The 11,380-nt window shown below is 38.0% G+C and overlaps 2 protein-coding genes across 2 annotated transcripts; one reads left to right on the top strand and one right to left on the bottom strand.

Annotated features, from left to right (window-relative positions):
• Nucleotides 1-204: 204 nt before the first annotated feature.
• Nucleotides 205-1,446, top strand: LOC148919975 (uncharacterized). Its single transcript, XM_089044502.1, has 2 exons — nucleotides 205-351; nucleotides 614-1,446. Exons 1-2 carry the CDS (start codon nucleotides 205-207, stop codon nucleotides 1,373-1,375), a joined length of 909 nt encoding a protein of 302 aa, XP_088900628.1. The 3' UTR covers nucleotides 1,376-1,446.
• Nucleotides 1,447-8,807: 7,361 nt separating this feature from the next.
• On the bottom strand, nucleotides 8,808-9,671 carry ERF1 (ethylene response factor 1). The gene has a single exon (XM_008226144.3). It carries the CDS (start codon nucleotides 9,599-9,601, stop codon nucleotides 8,903-8,905), a length of 699 nt encoding a protein of 232 aa, XP_008224366.3. The 5' UTR covers nucleotides 9,602-9,671; the 3' UTR covers nucleotides 8,808-8,902.
• Nucleotides 9,672-11,380: the final 1,709 nt, after the last annotated feature.

The raw sequence follows: 11,380 nt of genomic DNA, 5'->3' as shown, positions 1-11,380 counted from the left end.
ACATTTTGAACGTTCTCTAGCATATATCAAACAAGCAACTGCCCAAATTCTCCAACTTATGATCTCAATTAATGTTGCATGGAACTCTAATCTATAACAATCACCAACCACCCTATTTAGCAAAATTATAAACACAATTACCAATCACCCATACCACTATAAAAGGATGCTCCATATGATCTTTGTAACTTCATAAGCTCAAAGATGAGTTACTTAAAATTTCTTGTGCTATTGTTGGGAGTAGTGGTTCTCATCACTTCATCTCTTGCTGAAGAACATCATGAGCAACTCAAGCCACCTACTAGTACTATCCCTAATAGTGCTATTACATTGATACTACACCCTATTTTTGTAAGACCACCACCACCACCAAACAATCCACCCCCACCCCCACCACCAAACAGTCATCCACCACCACCACCACCCAACAATTCGCCTCCACCGCCAAACAATCCTCCACCACCCTCCAAGTAATCCACCACCCCACTACCAAACAATCCACCACCACCTCCAAGAAGTCTGCCACCTCTATCACCAATAAGTCCTCCACCACCTCCTCTAGGAAGTCCACCACCTCCCTCTCTAAGAAGTCCACCACCTCCCCTCCAAAAAGTCTTCCACCTCCCCCTCCAAGAAGTCCTCCACCACCACCTCTAATAAGTCCTCCACCACCACCTCTAATAAGTCCGCCACCTCCCCCTCCAAGAAGTCCGCCACCACCACCTCCAAGAAGTCCGCCACCTCCCCCTCCAAGAAGTCCGCCACCACCACCTCCAAGAAGTCTGCCATCTCCCCCTCCAAGAAGTCCGCCACCACCACCTGCAAGGAGTCCGCCACCTCCCCCTCCAAGAAGTCCGCCACCACCACCTGCAAGGAGTCCGCCACCTCCCCCTCCAAGAAGTCCGCCACCACCACCTTCAAGAAGTCCGCCACCTCCCCCTCCAAGAAGTCCGCCACCACCACCTCCAAGAAGTCCGCCATTTCCCCCTCGAAGAAGTTCGCCACCACCACCTCGAAGAAGTCCGTCACCACCACCTCCAAGAAGTCCGTCACCACCACCTCCAAGAAGTCCGCCACCTCCCCCTCCAAGAAGTTCGCCACCACCACCTCCAAGAAGTCCATCGCCACCACCTCCAAGAAGTCCGTCGCCACCACCTCCAAGAAGTCCGCCCCCACCACCTCCAAGAAGTCCGTCACCACCACCTCCAAGAAGTCCGCCACCACCCCCTCCAAGAAGTCCGCCACCTCCCCCTCCAAGAAGTTCGCCACCTCCCTCCAAGAAGTTCCCACCCCTTCCAAGAAGTCCGCCACCTTCCCCTCCAAGAAGTCCGCTGCCTTCCCCTCCAAGAAGTCTGCCGCCACCACCTCCAAGTAGTCCACCACCTCCGCCTCTAAGAAGTCCGCCACCTCCCCCTCCAAGAAGTCACCACCTCTCCAAGAAGTCCGCCACCACCCCGTCGAAGAATTTCTCCACGATCCCCTCCAAGAAGTCCTCCACCATCAGATGACCATCATAAACTATTCGTATAAACTTGTTTAGTATGAGCTAGTTGCTATAAATAAGAGTTGTCGACAACTCATTTTGCTGCAGCTTGTTTGAACAATTACTTATAGTATATCATAGTACAATATTAGTAAGAAATTACTACTTATGTCAATATGTATGGACAAGTCGTTGTTCCGTCTCTTATAGCTGATTGAGCATGTTCAAAATTCTCTCGCATCCATGCTTATGTAATATCGAATCCCAACTAAGTAATATATTGGTTAGTTTTATGATGTGCAAGTACCCTTATCGAGAATGTATATTGTGTTAAACCCATCAAGCTAAAGGTTACAATAATGTTTTCACCACATTCAAAGTATTGGCTAGAAAACATGTAATAGTTTGGCATTGTTGTACTGTGAAAATAATCGCTGTCAGATTTGCTGTGAGAGAAAGTTGTTTGGCATTTGGTAAAATTTTTGTTAAAAATGTTGTTGGTATTGATTTTATGCATAAACAGAAAATAATTGCCGCATAATCATTAAACCCAGCGCCTCTTCGAAACTGATTCCTGGATAATCAGAAAATAAAAGTACATCATTAGTTGTTTTCTCTTATAGCTTTCACTCACAGCAATTTTTATCAATAAGTGATTTTCTCACAATTTACCAAACGGGTTGGGCTTCTCGAAATTTTAAAAAAATCACTTATCACCCCAAATAAGTAATGCGAAACGGGCACTTAATGTCCAACTTTATCATCGATAAAAGGGTATCGAAAACTTACATATTTGAGATGGTTAGATTGTTAGTGTGAGTATTCAACTAAAAAAACAATTGGCATTTGATGGAGATAACCAAGATCATCTAAATTTGTAACCAAACTTTGCTTCCCTAATGTGGGATTTACACTAACAACATGCCTACACGTGGCGTGCCTTAAACCAAACACTAGAACAACATTTTGTGATATGGTAGCGGCTATTGGGCTCACCACGTGAATAGCATGGTTTGATGATGTAGGACAAATCAAGGGTTTGTTTTTACGAAGAAAATTTTAAAATCAAAAAATTGCGCTTCAAATATGGAAAATCATGCTTGAGCATCAATTATGGCTCTCGGAAAAGAAAAAATGCTTATCGTTGGGATTTTCAGGTTGTTGGATTTCTTGAGAAGATCTATATTATATTTATATTTCTAGAATAAGTTATCAATCAGGATATTATTTTCCTCATATGATTTTAATTAAAATTTTAATTATTTTCTTATTAGTTAAATTTTAGGAATATTATGGAACCTAGGGTTTCCTACGGTGTTCTTTGTTTTATATTTAAGCCAACTCATGGCGTTGTATTATTCAATTTTATCATATTATTAATCAAATTTAGAGATTTTCTTTATTTTCTAGTGGATTCCAGTTGCTTATGGATTTCAGTTTATCTTTTCGGGTTTAGACGTTTGTCGATTCGTAAACTCATGCTTTCATGATGCATCAAATGGTATCAAAGCCAATTTATCATTCAAAGCAAAGATTTGTCTTCTCAATGATGAGCGGCGATGGGAGGTACGCAAACCTCATTGACGACGATTGTGAGGAAATATCAAATATTGAAGGGGAACGTGCTGGTGGATTTGCCCGAAGCCAACCTCATCAATCCTATGTTGCAGATATTCCATGCTTTATGGGAAGTGATTGCATTGGAGGGTTTCTCGAATGGGTTGCAGGTGTAGAGGAAACATTTGATACAATAGCAATTTCAGAAGAGAAGATGGTGAAAATTGTTGTGTCATGTTTAAGAGGTGATGTCGCTTCTTGGTTATATTTCTAGAATAAGTTATCAATCAAGATATTATTTTCCTCATATGATTTTAATTAAAATTTTAATTATTTTCTTATTAGTTAAATTTTAGGAATATTATGGAACCTAGGGTTTCCTACAGATTTAGGGTTCTTTGTTTTCTATTTAAGCCAACTCATGGAGTTGTATTATTCAATTTTATCATATTATTAATCAAATTTAGAGATTTTCTTTTATTTTCTAGTGGATTCCAGTTCCTGATGGATTTTAGTTTATCTTTTCGGGTTTAGACGTTTGTTGATTCGTAAACTCATGCTTCCATGATGCATCAAATGGTATCAAAGCCAAGTTATCATTCAAAGCAAAGATTTGTCTTCTCAATGATGAGTGGCGATGGGAGGTGCGCAAACCTCATTGACGACGATTGTGAGGAAATATCAAATATTGAAGGGGAACGTACTGGTGGATTTGCCCGAAGCCAACCTCATCAATCCTATGTTGCAGATGTTCCATGCTTTATAGGAAGTGATTGCATTGAAGGGTTTCTCGAATGGGTTGCAGGTGTAGAGGAAATATTTGATACAATAGCAATTTCAGAAGAGAAGATGGTGAAAATTGTTGTGTCCCATTTAAGAGGCGATGTTGCTTCTTGGTGGGATTAGATGCTAAAATCTATGTAGCAACAACATAAAAATCCTATAACTTCTTAGCATAGGATGAAGAGACATCTTGTGGAAAAATTCTTTCTTTTTTAATATGATATATATATTTGTCAAGGAATTGTTACAAGATTGATCAATTCAAAATTATGGCGAGCGAAGAAAAGATGGAGGAATAGGTCAAAGAAGAAGAAATTGTAATGGAGGTTGAATTAATTGATGATCCAGTAACCCACAAGACAGAGGGAAAAATTGAAGGTATAAATAAATCCGAATTTGTGGAGGAAACACATTTATTCAAGGAGTTTGATTATCAACTGGTATATTCTAATCTTGTTTATGGAATTAATTGTATGATTATTCCATCCAAGTATGAGCAAGTTTGGACTCCAAGAATTGAAGAGTTTATTCACACATCAAATTCTATGTCTACCCAAGTTCAATTCAAGGAGAACTCGAGGCCGAGTTTACAATTGAAGGGGTCTGATGTAGGACAAATCATGTGTTTGTTCCTACGAAGGAAATTTGAAAAAAGGGGGAAATTTCAAAATTAGAAAATTGAGCTTCAAATATGGAAAATCATGCTTCAGTATCAATTATGGCGCTAGGAAAAGAAGGAAGGCTCATCGTTGGGATTTTGGGGTTGCTTGATTTCTTAAGAAGGTCTATATTATATTTATATTTCTAAAATAAGTTATCAATTAGGATATTATTTTCCTTCTATGATTTTAATTAAGATTTAAATTATTTTCTTATTAGTTAAGTTTTAGGAATATTATATGCTTTTAGGGTTTCTTTGTTTTCTATTTAAGCCAATTCATGACGCTGTATTAATCAGTTTTATCATATTATTAATCAAATTCTCTATTGTCTTGTGGATTCTAGTCACTGATGAATTTCAGTTTTAATTTTCAGGTTTAGATGTTCATCGATCCGTAAACTCGTGCTTCCATTCTACATCATTTGATACCATGTTACAATTGCTAGCATCTACCCCAAACTTCTTGTAATTGTAATATATTATTATAGTCAAGTACAAACTAAGCAATTGCGGAAGTAACTTGGAACTCATATTGATTTGGATGAACCAAGTAAACACTCGTGTTCTTTGTGATTGTGTGTTTTATTGTTTACCTATTGTTGATCCAATTTTGACATCAACAGTTTTTGTTAACCCCATAGAGAATGTGGGGTGAGTTAATTCTCTGTCTAATTACTATTTAAGAGTGTCATTTAAATAAATCTTTGAAGAAAGTTAAAAGAAAAGTAGTTGTCATTGTACAAAAACAAAGCATGCATGGACCAAGTCACCAATAGCTCCTCTTATTGTATAAAACAATACCTGGAGATAGTTTCAAACTCTGTTTAGCCACAAAGCGTATAAATAAATAAATAAATTATCCATTTGCATAGATATCCTCCCTTGACGAGTAAACCCTAGCAGAACTCTAGTCCCCTTTCTCTTTGCTGACAACCAACTGCAAGGAAGCTAAGGGGGGGAGGTGGCCACTGCCCCTCCTCCCCTCCGCCCATCTTCCCCTTCCTCTCCTCATCTCCCCTTCCTTTTCTCCTATATTTTCCCTTGCTCTTATCCCTTCTTCTCCTCCCCTTCCTCTCCCCAGATAGTCTAGATCTATTTGGATCTAGGTCTGTTTGTCTGTTTATTTTGTTTGGTTGTTTTTGCAATGTTCTAGGCAAGGGTGGAACCAGGAATTTTTCAATGGGTGGGCTAGTTAAAGTTGTTATAGCTTAAAATCTAAGGACCAATTTTTGTTTGGATACTTACTATTTCTATAGTTTTTCTAGAAATATATTAAAGTATAGATTGGGATAAATAGTAAAAGGTTGAGGGTTAAAATCATGTGTTTATTAAGAGATTATTTTATTAATTGAGCAAACAAATTAAATATAACATGATTATATGCCTACAAAAATTGAATGGACAGTGGGTTACAAAACTACATTTGAGTGGGCTACTAAGTTTTTATGTGATGAATAACATTAAAATATATGTAATATATTTTAATTTTATAAAAGGCTACCTAGGCTAGAGCCCATGGTAGCCCTCTACCTAGTTCTGCCCATGGTTCTAGGTGACTGGTGTTGTCTTTGTTTCAGCAGAGGCAATAGTAGTGACGTTGGATTGTGTTGTTGGGATGTTGTGCTCTTCTTTACTCTGCGCGACTAAAGAACTATGCTTGGTCATAGGAGGTTTTCTTCGTCAAGTTCTGAGTTGAAGTGGCGTGCTTCTCAAGAGTCCTTTTACTGTTGTTTTTGTGTTCCTCCTCCGTGTTCTCTCCTAGTTTCTACTATGGTATGTCTTACAGTTTGTATGGGTGTCAAAGGACTATAATTTTGCTCATAGAAGGCTTCTTTTGACAATTGGGATGTTATGTGGTCCTCTCACGTGGGTTTATTATTTGGGGTTTTTGCGGTTCTCTCATGTGGATCTATTGTGTTAGTCTCTAGTTGCGGTTCTCGTGGGAGGTCTTTGTGTTAGTTTTTGTTTTTGACTTGTTCTTTTATTGTAATGGTCCAAAGAGACCTGAATTGGACTCTCTTGTTAGTCCATGACATGTGTGGTACTCTTTCTTCCCCTAGGGTTTGTCCCATGAGATTGTCCTAGGAAGGTTTTAACAAGGTCACTATATCATGTCGCTCTTTTTACGTCTCTAATTTTATGAATGAATTCCCCTTCTCAAAAAAAAATATATATATATATATATATCCATTTGCATCATTGCATTAATACTTTAATTAATATGCTGAGTATTTGAGCAGAAAATTCCAACATTATATTTATGTATATTAGTGGTACGCGACCTTTTAATCATGAGTTATTCTCATTGATGTCTTTAAATAAGAATCTATCTTTTTGTCATCAGATTAGATGGATGTCTGAAATGCAGTGTGTTGGATGAATCTATCTTTTCTCTTGAAGTCAAGAAAGCATAATTTCACAAATCCTAACCGCGCTAGATTAGACCTAAGTCGATCTCATCCCAATATCTTTTGCATGATCAGTGCAATACTTGCAGGAACCAGTAAAATTTCAATGATCATGATAACCAAAAAAAATAATTCAAGTCCTTCTTGAAAAAAGTCCACTTAAATGAGAATCTGATCGAATTTCTAGTATTCTCATTACCTCTGTTCTTGAAAGGTGGCCAAGTTGAGCTAACCATATCATACGTACTAAAACACCTCACTTAATCAATTTTAATCATGATTTTCCATTGAATATTATGCTTAATTAGGTTTCCTAGAGGACGTGGAAGCGGCTTGAATGACTTGGTTGGATTTTGACTGCCAGGACTTTGACCCTCAATTTCACTGGTTGCAATTGAGAATCACGTGACAAAATTTATGGTTATCAACATTCATGCGAATTACAATATTGCTACTAGCGTCTTTTTGTGAATGGATAATGTAAAATAAAAATTAAAGATTAATATTCATGTACTACCAGCCCATGGATTATCATTAGCTAGTTGTGTTTAAATATTAAGTACTTTCCGTGGGCATAGACAGAATACTAAACCGCTTAAGCCGTTGCATGATCATGTAATTATGGTGTTACATATTATATTGCACCAATTACTATAGTATGTGGCTAACAATATGATAGCGGTATTCGTTTCTATCGAAAAGAAAAGAGAATTCGAATTTGTAATCTCTTTTAAATATTGATATAATGGTAAAATTAAACTTTATACGTGATATCGAAAGCAAATCATCTAGTCAAAAGAAAAATATTTTAAAAAGAAGCGGAGGAAGGAGGGTCACAATTTTATGATAGTTTTACAGAACCAAATTAGATCCCACGTGAAGATAATATGTATTCAAATGAATTAAATCTGTGTATTATTATATGCGAGGATGAATGAATTAGACAAGTCGCAAGCAGCAGATATTGTCCACCCAAATTACTAAGACTGAATTGCTCGCAGAAGCTTCTTTGCTTTGAAATTGGACCAAAACAGTGCTCAAAGTGGTTCAAGTTTGGGTCCGTGCTTACCTCACTCTTTTTCTCCTTCTCCACACAACTACTTACTTGGAGATATAATTAAGCTTTAATTAGTTGATATGATTTGCATAATGCTCCAGCTAATTGCTTGATTAGGTTTATACAGGTGTCAATACTTACAAGTGCTTAGTGCTTAAAGACAAAACTGCCATTAAAAACCAAAAATAATTCGATTGAAACTGAGGACTAACCAAGCAAGTTGCAGCTCTTTGGTCATGGCTCGTGGGCCATATCATATGTATATATCCTTGATATTTTGATAGCCTGGCCCCTTTGGCATGGGAGGATAATAATAACAATATTCACACTCCTGCTCATCAACCAATGTATATGATATTCTATAGAGGAAAATATTAATTTTGTAGCCTCGTTGAAGAAAGAAAACTTCTTGTTTATGTAAGTGGCATATATCCAGGTTTCACGCACAATACGTGAAAGTCTAACTGATGCATTAGACGCGCACACAGAATGTATATAGAATTCAAATATCATGCGTTCTGTATAAGAGCCTAACGCAATGCATGACGACAACCATAAGAATCTCCCGATCATGAAAAACCAACCAAATGCAAAAAGATGTGCGGATTGAAGTACTACTATTAAGTGTGATTTAAATCGGAGTTCGTACAGCACGCGTGCATGCGGCAATGTCATTTTGTGTATGATATGAGTGACCAGCTATATTAGTTGACTAGTAGAATATTAAATCTAATCACCTTAAGGATCAATTAATTGAGCGCCACAAATGAGACACCAAGATACATAAATACGTAACTCCTTATCGTTTTCTGGCAACTTTACAGCAAAAAGAAAAGTTAGGAAATGAGACAGATCAAAGATTTCAAAGTGATGATGGTTCATAAAATTACAAAAAAAAACAAGAAAATAAAAAAAGAAAAAGAATACAAGAAAGTTGAATTAATGCTTTTGAATCAACGATTAGGTGTGGCAGTGGCACTCGTGCTCTCAGATGAATTTAACAATTCTTCCAAGTAATCTGCGCCTAAATCTTCAAACACCACCACATTTTCTATCCTCACGTCTCTCTCCACTTTGCTCTTCTTGTTCCCGATTTTCCTTCTCATGGAGTGCTTTCTTTTGAGCGCCACAACCGGCGAGCTCCCGTTCAAATCCGAAGCGACATAGTTGATCTCTTTAAGCGATTCTCGGACTCTCTCCACCGGAAAGTTGAGAATCGCCGCGGAGCCACGCATCGAAAAGGCGGCCTGATCATAGGCCAAGGCTGCAGCTTCGGCACTGTCAAATGTGCCTAGCCACACCCTTATGCCGTGCCTGGTGGAGTCTCTAATTTCCGCAGCAAACTTGCCCCATGGCCGCCTCCTCACCCCTCTGTAGGACTTTTCCCTTTTCAGGTTCTCCGAGTCGGACGTGGAGCTCACTTCCTCTTCCTTGATTGGGTTTGCAGAAACAGAGAGTGTCTCTGTTTCTCTTGATGTTATTTCTTGGGTGGCGTTGGAAATTAGGCCATAGAGAAGCATTTCTTCGGAGTCGTTTTCGTTGAAGGGAAGCGAATTGTTGCCAAATCTGTGATCATCCCAAGAAAATGATGATCCGAATGAAGATTCAGGTGACAAATCGGAAATTGGGGAGTGGAAGATTGAGTAATTCATTTGAAGAATTGGGGTGGTGTCTCCGTTTTCTTCTCGGAATGTTGTGTTTGTGCTAGTGTGGCTATCCGTTCCTCCCATTTTTATACCCAATTCCAATGGGTCCCACAGGACCAATGGGGCCCCCAAGTTAAAAATGACCCAAGGAAAGAGAGTGGGTAAAAATTATGAGGGTGAAAAGGTAAAAGTAGCCAGGTGGATCATATTAATATTAATATAAGAAGGTGTGGTTGGCTATATTTTATTTGTTTTGGTGTATTATTGTATTTATTGTGGGATCCTGCGCAAGTTGGGATGAATTTTAACACATGGGTCAATTGAAGCATGGCGGCCAGGTCAGAGAGAAACTTGCGGTGACCTCAGCAGCTTATGATATCAGTGTCCTTTTGTCGCATAGGAGCTTGCCCACGTGTCAGCATGTGGCTTCCTCTGAATGGCACAATTCACAGATTGCGTGGTAGTTGAATGGCCGTTGGAGATAGCGAGTTCAAGTTTTTTACCACTTCAAGCACCACCGTTGGATTGTCCACGTATTTTCGCTTTCAAAGGTGTCAACTAGGATTTTAAGAACTAAAAAATATTTTACTTTGCTTGGATGGCTTGGAGCCCAAAAAATTCATTTGGGAAGAAAGAGGTCATGGTTTTGTGAATGTTCGAGGAAATGGGGGATGGAAAAAAGAAGTCAAGGGTCTTATGGCTTTGGATTTACAAATAAAACTTGAGCAATACGTTTTATATTATTACTTGTCACTTTAGCATCAATTTCACTCATTAGGGAAGAAGAAGATTAGATCACTAAATTGCAATAACAAGAGCAAATCACCCGTAGATCACTTGGCTACGGTTTCCACTCATACCAATCCATCACTAACTTAAAACTTGACCCATTTGGTGTAAGTGGACTTCGATTTTCCATGTATAAGAAAATGACCCCTAGAAACTAGACTTATAAGGTCATGGATTCCTGGATGTGGAAAAATAGTTGTAGCCTTAGTACTCACTGCTCGAATGGTGAGCTATAGACGTTAATTAAGTGAGATTCCAGTCTTCATTTCATATTAGATTACATTTTAAGACATATGTTTCATTTTATCTTCATTTTGCATTGCATATTTCATTTACAGACTAGATTACATTTTAAGACATGTGTTTCATTTTATCTTCATTTTGCATTGCATATGTATAACTGTGTTCGGACTTTATTCGCCTTGATTTATTGTGTTTGATACGCTTAAATATATACGAGAGGCTTACACACGTAAGTTAAGTTTTAGGCTGATTTGACACAACTACTAAAACTTTGAATCATAACTTATAAAACCAAAAACAAAAAACAAAAACAAAGCGGTGGTCAATTTTCTTTGGTAACCTTTTGAAAGCAATCAGTCAAATTATTTTTTCAAAAACAAAAAACAAAAAACAAAGTTTTCGAAAAAACCAAAGGATGGGACAAGATTGAACACATACATTTTATGAACACACAGAAAGAAAGTAAGAAATAGGGGACTAATTGTTTGACTGTGGTTTAGGTAGCTAGCTTAGGTCGCCTAGGTAGGTTTTCTTCACGTCTCTCCCATATTGTATAAAACATCGGGATTCATGTGAAATGATTAGCCAAAATCCTATTTTGCTGCTATCTGGACGTGCTCACTTTGCACAAGCTCGTCAGCACCCGAATGAGAATGACCTTTTTTGTATGAAGCAACAAGTTGGGTTAAATTTTCTCCTTGGGACTTGTTTGGTGATCGTGATATATATACAAAAATAAATAAAAAATTATTA

This window comes from Prunus mume, linkage group LG2 (genome assembly GCF_029339155.1).
Source record: "Prunus mume cultivar Tortuosa linkage group LG2, ASM2933915v1, whole genome shotgun sequence".
In the NCBI taxonomy this organism is placed as follows: domain Eukaryota; kingdom Viridiplantae; phylum Streptophyta; class Magnoliopsida; order Rosales; family Rosaceae; genus Prunus; species Prunus mume.
This window is presented reverse-complemented; position numbering and strand designations above follow the sequence as displayed.

Coding starts and splice junctions, on each gene's coding strand:
- LOC148919975 (XM_089044502.1), top strand. CDS start 205: ATGAGTTACTTAAAATTTCTTGTGCTATTGTTGGGAGTAGTGGTTCTC. Junction 352..613: donor TGATACTACACCCTATTTTT/GTAAGACCACCA, acceptor CCCTCCAAAAAG/TCTTCCACCTCCCCCTCCAA.
- ERF1 (XM_008226144.3), bottom strand. CDS start 9,601: ATGAATTACTCAATCTTCCACTCCCCAATTTCCGATTTGTCACCTGAA.